The 20,125-nt window shown below is 43.2% G+C and overlaps 1 protein-coding gene across 11 annotated transcripts in view; it reads right to left on the bottom strand.

The window, feature by feature from the left end:
• The window catches only part of ESRRG (estrogen related receptor gamma), a 471,624-nt gene that overhangs the window by 426,886 nt on the left and 24,613 nt on the right, over nucleotides 1–20,125 (bottom strand). Inside the window, exons 1-2 of one of the 11 annotated variants that reach the window (XM_042850203.2) lie at nucleotides 8,510–10,041; nucleotides 146–284 (exon numbers count right to left, since the gene is read on the bottom strand). The exons of 6 other annotated variants lie outside the window; for them this stretch is intronic. Coding sequence is in view for 1 of the 5 variants with exons in the window: in XM_065589434.1 (XP_065445506.1) it covers nucleotides 19,972–19,991 (20 nt within the window). In the remaining 4 variants the exon portion in view is untranslated. Of the gene's footprint in view, nucleotides 1–145; nucleotides 285–8,509; nucleotides 10,042–19,790; nucleotides 19,921–19,971; nucleotides 20,103–20,125 lie in introns of those variants that run through there. 4 more of the 11 variants (XM_065589434.1, XM_008179078.4, XM_042850201.2 and 1 more) reach the window with 4 other exon arrangements.

Raw genomic sequence — 20,125 nt, 5'->3', positions numbered from 1 at the left:
CTCTTCAGTTAAATTAGACCTTATTTAAGTAGGACAAAATGTCTTGCCTGGGGTCTGTATTTGTACTCCACCAGGAGTCTGAAACCATGAAACAACCAATAAATAAAAAATATCTGAAAAGAGTCAAACAGACTTTCCCTCTTACCTTGTAAACTTCAGCAGGTTCTAAAGCCACTTTCAAAGAGACAGAGAAAGTAAGAACTACAGGTCTCAGAAACATGCCTTGACAATAAGACCTCTTGCTTTTGCCAGGGATTTAGCCAGTCTTAGAAACAGCATTTTACCTGCAGTGAAGTGAAACACAAAGCCTGACAGGTAACCAAGGAGCCCACACTACAGTGAGCTGCTTTTACACTACACAGCTATGGTGAGCAAAGGAGACCAAACTTCCTCACACATGCAAACTCAAGATTTAATTTTCTGCAAGATTACCCACAATAATTACAAAGTTTCTGTAATTTATCCTTAAAAGCTTGTGACTATAAGATCCATAGGAATTGATCTTTTATCTTCTACCTCCAAAGATACTGTGTCTGTGCATATTGTGTTTAATACAGTTTACCAGTTTAACACGGAGAATATTTTCCATTAATTTCTAGAGTTACTAAACTGAACCTTAACTAAAATTAAGTTGACTATTAAAAGCTCAATGAGTAACCCAATGAACAGAGGTCCTGTATATAGGGTTTAGCAAACATGCTGCAGTAAGTGTTCTGGCAGCCACCAAGACAGAGCATCTGCTGACCAGCATGCATTTTCTGTTGGCTACATACATTAACCATACATACATTAACCATTACTTTGACATTCTAAAAGCAATGACCAGATTTCTGCTGCTCTTGGCCTGCAATTGCTGTTTTGATGCAATCTATATCACTCCATCTAATTTGTGCCACTGAATGTAGAATTTTAACATCTTCAGGGAAAACGAGAAAAAGACTTTCTGCAACAAAAGTCTAAACATATTTGGCTAATTGCAGCATGTATTTCACCAACAAAAGGGGTGATTTGGAAAATCCAAATCCATTCTAAAATGAGCATCACATACAACACACCACACTGAGGGACTTTACAAGATAGTTTGTCCTTGAAATGCTGTACTTTAGTCCATTAAAATAACCAAAAATGAAATATTTCTTTTGACTCGTATCAATTTTCATAGTCTTACGATACCAAAATTAACCCATTAGAGTTCATATATGCTATTTTGTAAAGAGGAGTTTATTGAATTGAAATCTACAGGCCAGTTTACAATACATACACTACCCCTTAAACTAACTGATCTATAGATAGATAGATAAAACAGTTGTTCTAGAAATACATGTGTAATATAACTAGAAGTCACCAGCTGGTGCTATTATAGACCATCTTACAAATTTTGTTTAACTTAATGTATAGGCAGTTAGATTTCGGTAGAAATGGTGCAATTCTTTTTAGTAGCTGCTATTACAAGTAAAGTTTGTTCACTACCTGAGAATCTCTCTAGCTAGAATTTTGTAAAATTGCAAGCTGTTAGGTACAAAGACTATTTGTCTGCAGTGGTGCTAGAACTAGGGATGCTGGGGCTGCAGCCACACCCCCGGACTTAACGTAGTAATAACAAACCCCAAACACATGGTTTCCATTATCAGCATCCCACTATACAAATTGTTCCAGCACCCCTGTCTGTTTGTATAACTTCTAGTCCAGCGGGCACTACCCTAGTACAAATGGAATAATTTCTTAGGTTCAGCACTATCGTTCACAGGATTATACCCATGGAAGTAAACAATAACACTGTATGGCCAGGTCTACACTACCGGTAGATCGTCACTACTGCAATCGATGCAGCAGGATCAATTTAGCGGGCAGGGCCGGCTCCAGGCACCAGCTTAACAAGCAGGTGCTTGGGGCGGCCAAGGGAGAGGGGCAGCACCTGTGGCAATTCGGGGGCGGCAGGTCCCTCACTCCCTCTAGGAGCGAAGGACCTGCCGCTGAACTGCCGCTGCCAATTGCAGCTTCCCCTCCTCCCCCCAATTTCTGCCGCCAATCGAGGCTTTTTTTTTTTTTTGCTTGGGGCGGCAGAAATGCTGGAGCCGGCCCTGTTAGTGGGTCTAGTGAAGACCCGCTAAATCAACGGCAGAGCGCTCTCCGGTCGACTCCAGTACTCCACCAGAACAAGAAGAGTAAGGTAAGTCGACAGGAGAGCATCTGCCATCGACGCAGCGCAGTATAGACACCGCAATAAATCGATCTAAGCTACGTCAACTCCAGATACATTATTCACATAACTAGAGTAGCATAACTTAGGTCGACTTACTGTGGGAGCGTAGACAAGGCCACAGCTATAAGAAGTTCTAGAAGTGTAGATGCAACCTAAGGAAAAATATATATATATCTACTCAGTTCAGCTACTCAAGATGAACTAAAAAAGCAGGATCCCTCACGAGGAGTGGGAAAAGTTCATTTTTCAGGGTCACCTGAAATCTAGAAATGAGGTGGAAAAAGTCTGTTACTGTTAATCTGGACTGGAGAGAAAAGTAAAGACATTTATAAAAATTTGGATAAAAAGTGTCAGTTGAAAGAAAGAAAGAGAAAGACATTACAATATATATGACACCACAAAAGCTAGAAAAATGTATAAAAGTAGAAGGTCCAAATGAACTCAGAGCAGTATGTGATAGAGGTAAAGCTATTAGCTAAAGACAGTTTAAGGAGACATCAGTTTGGGACAGGACAGGATCTGGGCCTATTTGACCAAAAATACATGAAAAGCTGATAACTCAAGAAACTAAGCTGGATTTAAATAAAATAATAGATATTGCTAGAACACATGAAATAGCACAAGTACAGCTAAAAATTAGTGATGGCATAGGATCACCGACTCAGCTACTTCTGAGCCACTGTTTCATTTTGCCTTCACAAAACACCACTCCAAGCCAAGTCATCATCCAACTACAGCTCTGAAAAAGCTTAAGGCGAAGATCTTCAAAAGTGACTAGTGATTTGAGTCAGTGTAGTAGTTTTGGGCCGCGGTTCGGCCCTCAGCGGGGCTGTGGGGTAGCCCACCGCCTTGCTAGTCAGAAAAGAGCCCCGAGCCCTCAATCAGGGCGGGGCAGTAATCACACAGTCAGGCAAATACCCAGGCCTTTAAGCAAGGGCTGGGTCAGAGTTTGTAGCAGCCCAGGCCCTAGGTCAGGGCGGGGTAATAATCAATAGTCAAACAGCGGCCCAGGCCTTGTAGCAGGGGCTGGGTCAGTAGCAAATAGTCAATCAGGTACCCAGCCTCTCTAGGCCAGGGGGAACAGGGGGAGTCTGCCACCCAAGGAGTGGGTGGCAGGAGGGCGCGCAGGCCCTGCCACTCCACAGCGTCCCAGCCAGGGCCCTAGCAGCGGTGGAAACTCGCTGCTGTCAGTGGGGATCCTGGCCACAACACACTGACATTGGCTCTGGCAGTGCAGCAGCCAGACTGGGGTCGGCTGCCCCCGGGCTACTTCCACACTCCCCCTCGTATGGTACCTGGGCCGTCTTAGTGTCGTCGGTGCTCTCCACCAGCATTGGCTCCTCCTCGGGGTAGCTGGCACGGGGCAGGCTCGGCTCCTCCTCGGGGTAGCTGGCATAGGGCAGGCTTGGCCAGTCCTCCTTGGGGTACCTGGCGAGAGGTAGGCTCGACCGGCCCGGTGAGTCAGCAGGCTGCTCGCGGCCTGCGGCTGTTTCCCAAGCGGGAGCTCGGCCAGGGACGTCTGCTCTCTCCGCCAGCCCAGGCTCCACTGAGCTCTGCAGGCGGGCTTTTATACTTCCGGGTCGGGGCCATGCTCGGAGGGGCGGGTGCCGGACCCGGTGGCTCCGCCCACGTTGGTAGTAGGGGAGGTTCGGCCCTCAGCGGGGCTGTGGGGTAGCCCACCGCCTCGCTACAGTCCCCAACTTGAGACCCCTTAAAGGGGACTGATTCTCAGAAAGTGCTAAGCACCCATCCTCAGAAAAATCAAGCCCCTTTAAAGGGCTCTCAAGTTGGGCACCTGATAACAGAGGTGTCCAAAAATCACTAGTCACTTTTGAAATTCTTAGCATAACACTAAACAGGTCCAACAGCCCAATTTTAACTACAAAACACTAAAGCCTTACCAGGAAAGAGAAAGCGTGTGCATGCAGAATCCTGATGGCCAGTCTGGCACGGTTTGTCTGTACCAGTCTACCATCTGGTACAGACAAACAATGGAAGAATATTTCAGCATAATCAAACGCGCGCTCAAGTCAGAAGAAGTTAATTTTAATCCAGCTGGTTCTGATTATCACTCTGTTTCTAGACCACAAGACAATTTTGTGTCCTGGAGAACATAACACCTCTGATGACCCCTGAAAGAAGTAAATTTGAAAAGCAAAAAGAAATAAAAAAAGACAATTAAAATCAGTATGGGCCCAATTCATTGCCCACTGAAGTCAATAGGAGCCTTCCACTGACTTCAATTGGATAAGGCCTGTGTTATCCATACTAGTTGTGGTGTAAAACCACATTAGAAATCGAATCTAAAAATACTGTGTTGTTTCAAATATTAACAATATTTATAACATGTGTAGGAATTTAAATAGCAATATTCTGAAATATTTGATGACTAGATATTTGGTGATGGCTGCTTAGTGGTCCATATGAAATGAATTTGTGGCTTCAGTCCAGTCCCTGGTAGGCAGGCTCCCATTTAATAAAAGACACCAACACATTTTTCACCCCTTTGGGCAGCCTCAACAGAACAGGCCAAGTACTGAGTGAGCTTGGATATTGAATCACTCTCTCATCCTTTCAGGTGGTACTTCCAAACCTATTTTGACTCAGTTTGCAGAAGCTTACACTAACATGACCAGGAATTTAGTTATCAGGACTGTCCATCTGGTATTTTCACAAGCCAAAAACCAAACAAACATTCCTCAAGTGCTAACATGTTGGTACCTAGACATGTTGGTACCTAGAAAAAGTAGCAAAAGTTCAGTTAAAATAAAAAACCAGCTGGAGTGCCCATTCCAACAGATTTGTTTCTTTTTCTTATTGCAGATCAGCTATAGGGATGTTTACAAGATGCAAGGCTGCCATCAACTATATTAATACTTAATGGTAATCATTGATTACTTTCACTGTGTCCTAAAATGTGCTCTATCTTGTGTTATATGATTTTAAAAAAATTAAAAAAACTTGTGTGCCCTGAATCTTCACTAAGTGTTATGTGTCTGCGTCTCAGTTTCAAGCATGCAGAGAGGTTTTCTGGTAACTTCGGCTCAAAATAGACTTCTCTTTCTGTGTAGGTTCTTATATTGTGCCCACAACTATAGTCTATGAATCCTGGATCGGAGACAGGAAAACTCACTTTCCAATTCTGCCTGTTGGGAAAAGTGCTTTGTCATCCCATTCTCTAACTTCTCAAAATTTTAGGTCATAAATCCAATCTCTTATTCAAAATAGATAGAGGAAAAACTGGTGTCACAGTCAGTAAGTGCCACTTGAAACAGAGGAAGGCTGCCACTCGACCCATGTTTACAGGTTCCCTGAAGCCATACTGCACATGTCTGATCCTGAATTCTTTGTTCTTCTAGGCTGAGATCTCTTTGATACATTCAAAAGATCACTGCTTCTGCCAGGCCCAATAATATGTATGTATTTCCGGGTTTTTTGTTCAATAATTAACACACTTTGGGGGGGAAGCAGTACTGTCTTATAATTTATTTGGATATTAGTCTTGATTTTTCTCCAAACATTTTAATTTAATTCTAGATCTCCGTCAGTCTGTGTATGAACAGTTGTATGGTATCTTCACTGTTAAGCCACCTTTTGGGGGGGAGCTATGTTAGGGCCTGATTTGCACATTTTTAAGATACTATTTTGTCTCATAAAATCATATTTTCCCCCCCTTTTCTGTGCGCTACCGAAATCTTAACACTTATACATACAATTCATACAATGACAAAGGTCTTTGTTGTATTTGAAAGATTTTTCTGACATACCTGTCTAATCAGAGAGCTCTCCTTTTACTTGCTTTTCAAATGCACTTCTTTCCAATAGAAGTCAGACTAACAGGGCCTATATGTAGTGAGTGGCCTGTTATTGTTACATGTGGGCTAAATCCCACTCTCCTTACGCACACAAGGAGTCCCACTGATGTCAGTGGGACTACTCACAAGAGTAAAGCAAACAGGATTTCTCCCTTTATCTAGACATATACTTTTTAATTGTAACCCTGTATGTCTGACATATGCTGGTCAATTCTAACAGGGTGATGATAAATAATTCAAAACACTTCCTGGCTGAAATCTCTATATATTATCATTACTGATATGACATAGCTGTGACACTTTGCAGTCATAGAAATAAGTCAAGTTCCCTGCCCACGGAGCTTACAGTGGCATTCATCCAGATAACATTGTGACAGAATAAGTACAAGAAACCACAGAGAGTTGATTGAGGGGTGACAAAAACAATAGAAGAGGGTTAAAGTTCTTAGGGAAGGGTTTTTTGGGATATGACAGTTATGGACTTAGATTTACAATCATTGGAGTTGTTATATGGCAAAGTTCTTGGGGGTTGTTGTTTGTTTTTGATTTATTATGTTGTTTTACAAACTCTACATGTTTTAGCACAGGCGTGGCAAAGAGAAGCATCCTAGATTAATGGAGGATAATAGTTGAATGTTCTAGGCTTTGAGAAGGGCTTGAAATTTGGAAGGGGGAAAATGAAAATACAGACACACATGTATACACATACATACATGGAAAGGGATTTGGTTATGGTTAGAATTTGTGAGTGATGAGGCACATGACAGTCGGGAGTCAGCAAAGATTTGGTGGGATGGAAAATCTTGAGATAAGACACACCACTGCTCACACGATCTGCATGTGCCTATCATCATGCAGTATTATACTAGCTGACACCATTGGTTTATCAGGTCTCCAAAAGACAGAGGCTATAAACTAAGACCAGGGATTGGGAAATGGTGAATGAGAAATGAAAGTCGTAACACTTAAAACCTCCACGACAGATATAACCTATTATCCTTCTTGTCAAAATACTAAAACTTCTATTTCAGAATTTAATTTCAGCATTAATTGACTGTTTCTTTAAATTACAAAGATCTTTTGTATAGTAATTTACCCACTAAGGGCCTGATCCTACACATACTTATACATACCCTTAATTGTAAGCATGAGTAGACACACTGATTTTTAGTTTAATGGGACTACTCACAGGAGTTAACCATGTGCATAGGTGTTTTCAGGATCATGGCCTAAGTCATAATATATAATTAAACAGAAACATTTCCTGAGAATGTTTTTTCCCCTTCAGTGGATCTAGTGCAACAGTGGGGCTGGTGGAGATATACAATTTAAATTGAACCTGAACAATTGAAATACTTTCCCTTTAATACTGAATACAAGCTGATACAGTATCACATGACCTTTACCGTAATTTCTATTAAAATCATTTCATGTCTGGTTGATTCTGCTACCCTGGCTCATTTGTATTGTTTACAACAAGTCATTGCACCCGGCAGTTAGTGGTGGCTGAATCCATGGTTACCAGTTTTTACATTCACTAGTTAAATGGAATGCAGCTCTTCTGTGAGTTTCATGGAGAAAGCTCTTAAGAAACCACAATCCAGCTATCAATCAGGCTAACCTGGGAGAAATTAATCTTATAAACATAAGTATTGTTGCATATTAAAAATTTATAGAAAGGGAGCTCAAGGCTTTTATTAGTTGTAGTTGCAAGAGTGGACGTGTTCAGATCTGACTTAGTGCATGGGAGACTTAGCTATGGTCTACATCTGACATTCATCCATGTTGTGCCTTCTCTAGCTTTCAAGGCTAATAAAACTATCCTTTTTTAAGCTTTTAAATCTTGAGCACTTATTTTACCAGGCATGTGCCTAGAATATAAATAGTGCTTAAACACAGGTCTAACCACACTGCAGTCCCAGCAAAGTAACTTAAACAGACACATACAAGATAGTAAAACACAGAATAGACAGTACTGAGTAGAATTCAATTAAGACAAAACAACAGTGGAATGTTCTTTACTAGTAAATTAAGCCTGCAAACTAATATGTTTTATTGCTCTGAAGGATTACGTGAACTAATTCTACTTGCCCTGTTATTTATTGTTCGTTGTGGGGTGCGGTTGAAAAAACAAACAAACAAAAAAACTTATTTACAAGATGGAGACCACACACATTTATAATGCCTAATACTATAAGAAAAGTTCTTTTAAAAGTATTGGTTATACTAAAGTTCTCCTTGCTGGCTACAATAATTGTCCCACAAGATACATGAGAGCAACAAACAGTTAAATCAAACATATTACTAGCTCATCTACTGCAAAGTCACTGTATCAGAAGCCCGAATTGATTTGTTTCCTCAGAACGAATTGAAAATGAATGTAACATAACGTCTGGAAAAAAAATCCCTACTGCACTGCTAATCGGATATTGTATAATGGTTGATTGCAGCTTTGCACTGTGCTATTGTTGCCTAAATCATACATACTTACAGGTTCTGGGTTCTTCCAAGAGTTTGGTGCAGTTTCAAGGACAAATGTCTTAAGGAAGTCTTTCTACTGTGCAGCAATGATCCTAGCTCTGATCTGATTACATGAGCAAAGTGCTAAATCTGACAATAGAAAGGAAACTTCCTGCGTAAAGAAGAAATCTTGGAAAGTCGCAGGGTTAAAAAGGCTGCTTAAATGTGCTGGTTGATTTGCTCCCTAGTTGTGTATACACAGTAGCAGCTGATCTCTGTTTGCAGCCCTGCAGAAAGAAACCTTTACTGAAAACCAATGGCATCACATTTCACTGGAGCTAGTGCCAGGCTCTGGAGAGCAAAGCAACCTTGGACAACTTCACACAATTAAAATAAGTGGGTTTGCTGCATGTCCAGGAGGACTTTAAAAATTGTGTATTTACTGTGTCACTTTTGCTAACAATGAGCTGAAATCCTTCAGTCCTTCTTTAGTCCTGATACAAGCAAAACTCCCATTCACTTCATTGGGGTTTTGTCAAGACTGAGTAAGGAGTGTAGTATTTGTCCAAGTATGTTTTGCTTTGTCTTGATAGCGGTCTTTGCAGGTGATAAGGTGTTAGCTGTGCCCTAAGGCACTTTATGTGTTGGAACTGTTACAGCAGGTGCTGTACACAACCTGTGTTTGTCCTAAATTCATTCTGACCCTAAATTCATTCATCAGTCATACTCTTTTCTTAGCATTTTTTCAGATATAGAGCATATGATTGATTACACACACACACACACACACACACACACACACACACACACACACACACAGTGTCCTATGTCAAACTTTCTGGCACATTCCTACTAGAATAAAATCCTCCGATTCCAACAACCGAAAACTTTGAAAGGATTCAGAAGACTGTTTCAGAGCCAAACTGCAGAGCTGGCCACTATTTTTATAGCAGGCTTAACCAAAACTTCAGATCCAAACACTCCATAACTTGGGGAAGGAGAAAGTATAGAATCTTGATGTGGGTCCCAATTTCTTAGTGATGTCCAAGTAAACAAATAATACCAGAAAAACAACATTTTGAATCAGTCTGCGGGAGCTATATGGACTTCTGTGGTAAGGAGCTGCAACTCAAACTGAGCAACACGCTTTGTGGATAATTATTTTTGTTATCATTAATCATGATTTTTACTGTAACATTTAGCCCTGGATAATGTTCCAAATAGTAACTGGAACATGCATACATTGCAATTAGAACATGACTGAACAGCATGTAAGGTGCTTTTTTTAAAAAGGGGTCAGTTTTCTCTTTTCTGGGCCACAAACATGAAAATCAAAAGGAAATGTAATATGGTTCAATTTTTAAACACAATTATAGAGTCCAGTTAAGAAGAGTTATTGTATATTTTGTTCTGGACGTTTGCAAGATAGTTTATGATCACTTAGATCAGCAGTTCTCAAACTGTGGGTCAGGACCCCAAAGTGGGTCACGACCCCATTTTAATGGGGTTGCCAGGCCAGCATTAGACTTGCTGGAACTCAGGGCTGAAGCCTGAGCTCCACCCCCACCTGGGGCAATGGGGCTCAGGCTGTAGCTCCCTCTCCCCCCACCTGGGATGGCAGGGCTTTGCCTGCAGTCCCCTTTCCCCCCACCCAGGGTGGCAGGGCTCTGATTCCCCCCTCCCCAGGGTCATATAGTAACTTTATTGTCAGGAGGGGATCACGGTGCAATGAAGTTTGAGAACCCCTGCATGTAAAATTGGGGTTCACGGTTATGTTGATGTTAGGGTGACCAGGTGTCCGCTTTTCATCCGGAACACCCAATCAAAAAGGGACCCTGGCGGCTCCAGTCAGCACCGCCAACCGGGCCATTAACAGTCCAGTCAGTGGTGCTGCCCAGCTAAGGCAGGCTAGTCCCTACTTATTCTGACACTGCGCTGTGCTCCGGAAGCAGCCAGCAGGTCTGGCTCCTAGGCGGGAGGGCCACGGGGCTCCATGTGCTGCCCCCACCCCGAGCACTGGCTCTGCACTCCAGGAACTGGCCAATGGGAGCTAGAGAGGAGGTGCCTGCGGGCGAGAGCAGCACACAGAGCCACCCGTGCGCCTCCGCCTAGGAGCCGGACCTGCTGCTGGCTGCTTCTGGGGCACAGCACAGTCCGTGGTGCCAGGACAGGCAGGAAGCCTGCCTTAGGCCTCCACCCTCCGCTGCGCCGCTGACCAGGAGCCACCAGAGGTAACCCCATGCCCCAATCTCCTGCTCCAGCCCTGCCCCCCCCCAACCCAGAGCCCCCTCCTGCACCCAAAACCTCTCATCCCTGGCCCCATCTGAGAGCCCACACTCCCATACCAGAGCCCTCACCCCCCCCCCCGCACCCTAACCTCCTGCCCCAGTACAGAACCCCCTCCAATACCCTGAATCCCTCAACCCCGGCCCCACCCCAGAGCCAACACACCCAGCCAAGAGCCCTCACCCCCTCGCACATCCCCCTGCCTCAACCCACGGCACTCTCCCACACTCCGAATCCCTCAGTCCCACCCCCAGCCTGGAGCCCCCTCGTTCACCCCAAACCCCTCATCCCTGGCCCCAGGCCAGAGCCTACACCCTAGCTGGAGCCCTCCCCCACACCAACTTTCTGCCCCAGCCCGGAGCCCTCTCCCGCACCCTGAACCCCTCATTTCTGGCCCTACCCTGAAGCCGCACCCCCTGTTAAAGCCCTCACCCGCACTCCAACCCCCTGCCCCAGCCCAGTGAAAATGAGTGAGGGTGGGAGAGCGAGCCACCGAGGGAGGGGGAATGTAGTGAGTGGGGGATGGGTGGAAAAGGGGGCGGGGCCTTGGGGAAGGGGCAGGGCTAGGATGTTCGGTTTTGTGCGATTAGAAAGTTGGCAGCCCTAGTGGGTGTATTACTGGCCTGATTTTCAGAGGTGCTCAGCACCTTTGAAAAATCAGACGGCTTGTTCCTTGAATTTTTTTAATCAATCTGATTGGTTAAGAAAGTGGTCACCTGACCCAAATTACAATGGTAAAAGACAGTCTGTATCAAGAGACCATCATTAAAATCCAACATATATATCCTCCTCCACAACAACAAATGTTCGAACAATTGCTGCCTTCCCAGAGTTTCCTGCAGGAGGACAGGAGCTTGTCAGCTCCTTGAGTGTCTCCACTGGGAAAATGAATTAACATCTCCTGCTGGAGGGAGAAATCTCTTTTGCACTGAAGTAAAAGAGTCAGTGTGGTACTACTAACTGAGAACTTAGGAGTCAGGAGACCTGGTTCTGCTGTGTGACCTTGAACAAAGCACTTTACCTCTCTGATCCTGCATCATTAAAGTCAAAAGGAGTTTTGCCATTGACGTCAGTGGGAGCAGAGTCTCTCTGCCTCAGTTTCTCCATCTGTGAAATGGGGATAATGTTTGGGAGGAAGACAATGGACTGAAACTCAGAAGCTCTGAGTTCAACTCATGGTTCTGCCGCAGTCTTCCCCTGTGACTTGGGCAAATCACTATTGCTTCAGTTCCCAATATTCTTCTTATGTTATATCCCCTTCTCCCACCATTTCTCTATCCTGTCTATTTTGATTGATCTCTTCAGGGCAGGATTTGTCTCTAATTTATGCATATGTACAGTGCCCAGTGCAATGGGACCCTCTTGTCAGTTGGGACCTGTAGGCACTAATTCATTCATTCATTCAATCAATCAATAATAAAGTCTTTATGAGGATAAGGATTTCAGTGAGTCAAGATTACTGCCCAAAAGCCTTTATGTGCAGAAGTCCTTATCCACAAAGACTGACCTTCCTGAGTCCTGCATAAAGACCAGTACTCTGGATGTATGCAGTTGTTCTGTTCTAAAATTAGTGGGCATGACACAATCCACCCCACAAACCTGGGGAATGTCACTGAGTTGCAGGACATCCAGCCAGGATTAGCATCCACTCTTTATGTCTCCCATGTGAGGTTTCCCAGCTACTCCACCTGTGTAAATGAGACTCCCCTTCCCTCAACTTTCCTCCCTCTGACAGCACATACTGAGCCTGCATGGAACCCAACAACCCAGCACACAGGGATTTCAAAAGCCCATCTTCCCCCAGACCTCTCAAGTGTACCCCATTGGTGGTACACTCTGCATCACAGCTGTCTCTCCCTCCCTGTCCCTGCACTTCATTCTCAAGAAGTGCCCCCTGTGAGGCAGGGGTAGCAGCTGGCTGGTGGAATGGGGTAGAGGAAGGAGATGACCCTTTCTCCAGCAGCTCTGGGGTCTCCTGCACTCTCATCCCTCCTCCCCTCCTGCAAGGAGCAGAGAGAGATGAGAGGCTTTCAGGGAGGGACAGTAAGAGCCAACATATATGTGGAAGGTAAGAGCTGGGTCAGGAGCAAACAGACGCGCTCCCTACATTAATCATAGAAATGGAGGGGAGCTAGGAGTGGAGCAGGCCCTGAGCAGTTGAGTTCTTCACAGGCTGGGAGGTTCCACTCCCTCCAGTGAAGAGCGTACAGGCCCAGCTGCTCCTTGCAACTTCTCCTCTCCTCACATGTAAACTAATGCCTGCTCCTGGGCCTCAGGGTCCCTCTGTCTGCTCTTTAGTGGGAATGGGGAAAGAGTGGCACATGACAGGGGCCAGAGTAGCAAAGACCTTCTTGGGGGCAGTAGCAATGGAATCCTGCAGTGAAGGAGGGCTATACACCTTCATAGTATATAGAAGTGGAGCATGAGGAGAGGGGGGAAAGTTAATTAGATTAGTACAGGGTGGGAGTGATCTGACTTAACTGCACAGAGCTGGGGGCTCATGCACGGGGACACCAGTCTATTTTGAGGCCAAGGCAGGGACCAGCCCCCAAATCCCTAATCTGTAACAGTTTAAAAAAATAATTTCATTCACACAGTGTGAAGGCATCCATAAAAACAGGTCTTTATAATAAAAAAAAAATCAATAGTAAGTGTTTGCATAACCAGGCCCCAAGAAACCAATCGTATAGTTTTTACTCAGGCAATACGTGTTTTGCCCAAATAAGAGCTGCAGAATCAGATTCATATAAGTCTTTCTGTCTCCAGTCTAGGTATTTATATTGTCCCCATCACCATGCAATCAGAGCACCATGCAATCTTTGCTTCCTCTTCTTCCTTTTGCTCCACCTTCTGTATATTCTTCCATGCATGAAATACCTTCCGAATTCCTGTTCAACCAAGTCACCACGTTCTCCTCATTCAAATTCCTCCAAAAAAAAATCACTTCTGCCTTGTCAGCTACAAACATTTAATCAAAATTAATAAAACCATCATGATATGCACATGCCTGAACTGAGTAAACGTGTGAGCTATAACATTGTTATAATTCTTGCCCACATCACCTTCCATTGCCTCATCATCCCCATTTTGTTTATTACCCTCACTTTTTGTGTCTTGCATAAAATTTAGATTGTATCATTTTTCATTCAGGGATTTTTCTTGTTCTGTAACATGCCCAGCACACTTCTAAGCCACGTATAAATAATAAAATAATAGCACTAACAACAATATAGATATAAATACTACTTATAACATAGCTATAACTACCACCACAGAGGCATTACGGTAACTGTGACATTTGGGATAAATAATTCTAGGCATCTAAATCTAATTTAAATTCTTTCCCGGCTTTAACCACGGCTTCAAAACCAGATGAACTTAAGCCAAGGTGTATGACTTTATGCTACACTGGTAATCCACACTAACTAGGAAATAAATTTTCAGTGATTAAGTTGAATTGTTCGTACAAAATGTCAGCTTCAGCTTTTCACCCATACAAAACAGCTTGGAAAATATATACTGCATGTGTTTATTATAGCTACAGTCACTATCAACATCTATAACTCTCCAACAATTTCTTTGATTTATGTTCAAAAACATACAGGGCATGAAATGATGCCTGCAACCTTACATTTTTCTCAAGAACATTGTGGAGAGCAGATATATTCCAAAACATCATGTTAGATTCCCTGTTATGTCTGCTTTTTAAAATAAATGTATGATAATCAATTACACATGCTTCAAAGCAACTGCCACTAGATTCCCCATCAGAAAAGCTGTTTGAAAAAAGTTCCATTTTCTTTTCCCTTAATATCTGGGTTTTAATAAGGGACTGTGCCCACATATTAAAAAAGGAAAAATGCTTTTGTAAAATAAGTGCCAATCTTAACTCACACCAGCAAGCTAGTCTTACCACAAGTTTACAGAAAAGGGCCATCTTCATTGATCGACACGCTAATAAAAGTGTACATGCTGTGAAACTCTTGGGCCTGATCCTCCTCTCACTCAGACATTTGCCAACCAGGAGTAACTCTGCTGGTATCCAAGGACTGACACTGGCATTAAGTGAGAGGAGAGTTAGGCCTCACACATTTAAGTAAGATGTAGGGTGACCAGATGTCCCTATTTTATAGGGTCAGTCCTGATATTTGGGGCTTTTTCTTATATAGGCACCTATTACCCCTCACCCCCTGTCCCGATTTTTCACACTTGCCCTCTGGTCACCCTACTAAGATGTAAAATGTTTGCGTAAGAAACTTGCCTAGTTTTGGTTTCCATTAGAAACTCTAAACCAGGGGTCGGCAATCTTTCAGAAGTGGTGTGCTGAGTCTTCATTTATTCACTCTAATTTAAGGTTTTGCGTGCCAGTCATACATTTTAACGTTTTTATAAATCTATAATATATAACTATACTATGGTTGTATGTAAAGTAAATAAGGTTTTTAAAATGTTTAAGAAGCTTCATTTAAAATTGAATTAAAATGCAGAGCCCCCCGACCGGTGGCCAGGACCCAAGCAGTGTGAGTGCCACTGAAAATCAGTTCACGTGCCGCCTTTGGCACGCGTGCCATAGGTTGCCTATCCCTGCAACTCTGAGCATTTTTGTGGAAACATTTGTTAAGGGCCTGATCTTTTTTCCCATTGAAATCAATGAGAGTAGTCACCATTAACTTCAGTGGGAGTAGGACTGATTCCTAATGACCATTAACGACCATTGAGTTTTAGGTGAATATGGGCCTAGATGCGAGTGAATCTGGACCTGGGTTCTAGTAATGCTGGTTTCTGCTTCAAGCAAACATGGCAGCTGTAATAGGGTTTGGCTGTGAGATGTTGGATTTGTTTGAACCCCACACCCAAAGGATGCAAACCCACATGGATCGAAACCAAGGAAAATATTTGCATGGCCTCCTGGTTGGGTGGAGCACCATTTTTCACATGGCTCTAGTAACTAAGGCTACATCTACACTACAGGGGGGGGGTCGATTTAAGATACGCAAATTCAGCTACGCGAATAGCGTAGCTGAATTCGACATATCGCAGCTGACTTACCCCGCTGTAGAGACGGCGGCAAAATCGACCTCTGCGGCTTCCCGTCGACAGCGCTTACTCCCACCTCCGCTGGTGGAGTAAGAGCGTCGATTTGGGGATCGATTGTCGCGTCCCAACGGGACGCGATAAATCAATCCCCAAGAGGTTGATTTCTACCCGCCGATTCAGGCGGGTAGTGTAGACCCAGCCTTAGTCTTTGAGGAGGGACAGAGTTAACTGCATGTATGCCCATTACCCATGCAGCCACACCTAGAGAGCATCAAAAGATGCTCACCTATTTTCACAGTGGGAAATAACCAGGTATTAGTTTTCTAGGAATAATCAAGAGGAATCTAGGTCTAAATCAGAGGAAGACTGCCCTGTCCATTTGATGAAATTTGCTTGCATACACAATGCTAGTGTAAAAACAAAGAACTTATTTTAATGGTTATAATATCTCCTCAGACTCCCACATAAGAGTGGAACATAAAACTGCTTTGTTTGAGTAAAATGCCCTATTCCCTTAGTTTGATTGTTGAAAGGTATTTAAAATCAATATAAAACTGCAATATCAGAAAAATTTATAATCATTATTTCAAACAGGCAGACTTGAAAGAGTCTCTTGTTCATGGGGAAATCTTCAGTTAGTTTTTCTAGTACCAGTGGTTCAATCGAAAGATTCACCAACTGCCCCCTGGAGAAAACCAAAGATCTGCATTTAAATGGAGATATAGTATTTCCAAATGCACAGTACCTGGAAGGCAGATACTGTCAAGGTTTCTTAGTGAGTGGATCTCAAATTGTATTAGGTACATTTCAGCACAGTAACTATCCCCATTTCATAGGAGTAGGACTATTTCCATATCATTTTTTCTATGTGCATACTTTGTAATATTTGTCCTAAGTTAAAATTCAACCCTGATCCAAAATGAAGCCCTCATGTACTAACAACAAGCAATTACTACTTTATATATAATTTTCTGATATGCACAATGAAGACCATACTAGATTGCCTGTCTAGAAATGTTAAATAATTGAAAAGTATGATGACTTAATAGAATAGTAAGCTTGGTTTACAATGCAGCCAATTTAGAGCCATAAAAACACTGTAAAATTTTTATCTTGCGGTTGACCATTACATATCCTATTTATTATTCAAAAGTATTTCAACAGCGTTTTTCTTCATTAATGTGGCTGCTGGCATTTAACACCAAGTCTCTACATTTGGATAATTTTCCAAATACAATTTTAAAACAAGCTAGCTAAAATTCAGTAAATCACAGCATAAATGCTATATTTTCATATTTTACCTTAAACTTACTTGGTGGGCTGTAAAATACATTCAAAACCCACAAGACTCCGTAATCTCATAAATCAAAGCCTGTATATGTGTGTGTCCCCTATACATAACGTTTAAAAAGCCAGTATAACTACCTCTGGATGACACATCAGAAAACCAAAATCAAATCTTATAAATACTTTTTTTCCCCTATTGTATACAATTGCAAAGATGTGTCTTCCTCTTAGTAAAACACTATAACCTTCCAGAAAAGTTTTGCATGAGTATGCTGTTAAGGCATATATAATGTTTATAGTGAAAAAGACACTCACGATCAATTTCAAACACACAGACATTAGTCTAGGCAGCCTCTTGCTGAAATTCTGGTTGCAACTGAAATGTCCCTGTAAACAAGGTTACTGAGAACAGACCAAGATATCCTTCTCAGCAACACCTTCACCAGGAGCCCTTCAGCTGTCTACTTAGTTTGTTATACCTTATCTTGCAGCACTGACATTCTAATGCTGATTCAAATTCAGGATTCAAAATGAAAGATGAACTATCTTTAAGATCACTTAATATTGAAATACTGTTGCAGTAATAAGTGGTGCTAGGTTTAAGATATGGATATAGTACTCTAATAGTAACCTTTTAATTTCTGAAAAATAGTGCAGAATAAATGAGGTATTGCACACAGTTACTGTAATTGATGTATTTGCTGTATTTTGATACTGAACACATCAAATGCCATGTTTACCTCCTGCTGCCTCTTGAACATTTTAAACTGTAAAGTCCCCCTAGGGGAGACCTGTCAGATTCCAGTTTATGCATTTAAAAATTCACTTGTTACACTGATACTTTAAAATACAGGGAACAAGAATGTAACCATACAAATCATTTCTTGATCCCAAGCCCTTGGATGTTTTCAGTGGAAGTGCAATACAGGGTTGAATGTCCATGCGTACAATCTAACTTGGGTTATGTTGTGAGTACTCACATTTTAGCTTGGAATTTGAGATATATCAAAGCTTTACACTTCTTCACATTTAAAATGGGATGGGGGTGGCAAGGAAAACAGAAGATTCCAAAATCTTTTTTTCCCCACTAACTGCCTGCTGCAGCTCATGTACTTCCCTTATACAACCAAGGAGCTATGTTCATAGTTCTTCACTGTCTTTTATTTGAAGGGCATTCAAATTTCCCTCCCTCGCACAGACTGTGGTACTGTCTCAATTTTTATGTTTTGTTAAAGTCCCCTTAACTACATCAAAATGACACAGTTGGGGTTAAAAATCACAATAAAATGGGATCAAGGCCCTCAATTCCATCCTTTCTACCCCCACCCTCCTCCTTTACTTTACTTTCTTTTTAAATTCTACTCATTTTTATTTGCCCCTTTCATTATTCTGCTTCTTTTTGAAATGTATTCCTCCTATGTGATTTGTGGTAGCCTGCGAAATCTTTTAACAACAGTACACCAAGTAGTCAGAGAACTGCCCCTGCAGCACTTCAAAATATATCCTCAGACCACTTTATCTTTTACAGCATTAATGGTAAGTTAAAAAACAAATGTCAGGCAGGTCACATTTAGACAGCAACATGAGATCACTTCTGTAAAACCCCTCCAGATTGGAGCTGGGGTACCACCACGATGAGAACTACATTCCACGTTCCACACTTTCCTTTTGTCCCCCCCGGATTTTGTTTGCAAATGACTTGCTTTCTTTGTGCGTATAGATGTGTCATGTTGCATGTCCACTGATTCTGGTACATACTACAACACAAACAGAGCAAACGTGCTTTCCTAGCCAAGCAGCCCAATGTGGCAATTTCACAACATCACTGAAGCAACCAGGCTACAGACAGAAATAAATAAATACATAATAAATAATAACAACGAGAATCCCCCCACCACAGTGACATACAGGGTTTCCACCAGGCCTGTTTGGCTCTTGTGAATCACTCACAGAAATGTTTAAGGAAGAAGAAGGGGAGGGGGGAGGAAAGGGAAGCGTCTCTCTCTCTGGGTCCGTCGCTCTTTCCTTAGGAGCCTAACGAAGCTGAATCTAGAGGGAACCACTGCATCGTGTTGGGCCGATGGGGGCTGCTCTTGGCAACCCGGGGACCGAGACAGCAAAGCAGCAGCGAGCCAGGAAGCCCGGGGACCGCGGAACTTCTGAGCTCCCTGCGAGGGGCGCTAAGGAAGGCTGCGAGACACACTCGGGGCAGCAGCGGCCACCACACACAGTGACAACAGCTGTAAAGTCAAGTCCCCCTACCCCTTTCGCAAAAGCAAAAGCCGCCCCAAGGACCCTGTCCCCTAACTCCGGCTCGTTAAAACCTTGTCACTTTCACAGCACTCTTGGTCCTTTGGAAAGAAGGGAAAGGGGGGGGGGAGGGAGGGTAGAGCAGGACAAAACCTGCCGGGTTTGGATCTCTCAGCAGAAAAAATAACAATCTATATATAATATAGTCTTTAAAAAACGCCAAAGAGCTGAAAATCGATTATCCCTGGGGCCTGGGCTTTGTTGTGTGATTTTTATTTTATTTTATTTTTTTAAGGGACTGACTCTAAGCAAGTGAAATTGACAAGGTCTGAAGGTGGAAAGGGGGGAGGTAATAGAGCTTCTCTCAGCTGCTAGTCTCAAATCAAAAACATGCCCCAGATGCGGTGTCAGTCTGCAGATGTGCATGATGGTAAGGTTGGGACTCGGTTTACCTGGTCAGGTCAGAACCGCAGGCAGGTTAATCAGGTGAGTCGTCGGGGATTTTAAAGAAGCCGAAGCCGGTTTCTTTGCTAGGAAAGTCTACAACACCATGCAGGGACATTGCAAAATCTTTACACACGCCTCCTTTAACTGGGCTCCCGCGACCTCAGCCGGCGAAGGGGGGAGGCTTACCCGAGGCAGGCCCAGGCCATTTCCCCATGCCCTGACCAGGGGATCAGCGGGCTGCCCCGCGGCACCGGGGCCCCCTAAGCGGCTGCTCTGCACCGGGCGAGGCGGGTTCTAAGGGGATCCACGGAGCGGCGGGTGCTCGGAGGATGCGGAGGCC

This window comes from Chrysemys picta, chromosome 3, assembly GCF_011386835.1.
Source record: "Chrysemys picta bellii isolate R12L10 chromosome 3, ASM1138683v2, whole genome shotgun sequence".
In the NCBI taxonomy this organism is placed as follows: domain Eukaryota; kingdom Metazoa; phylum Chordata; order Testudines; family Emydidae; genus Chrysemys; species Chrysemys picta.
The sequence above is the reverse complement of the archived record's forward strand: the minus strand, read 5'-3'. Positions and strand labels throughout refer to the sequence as shown.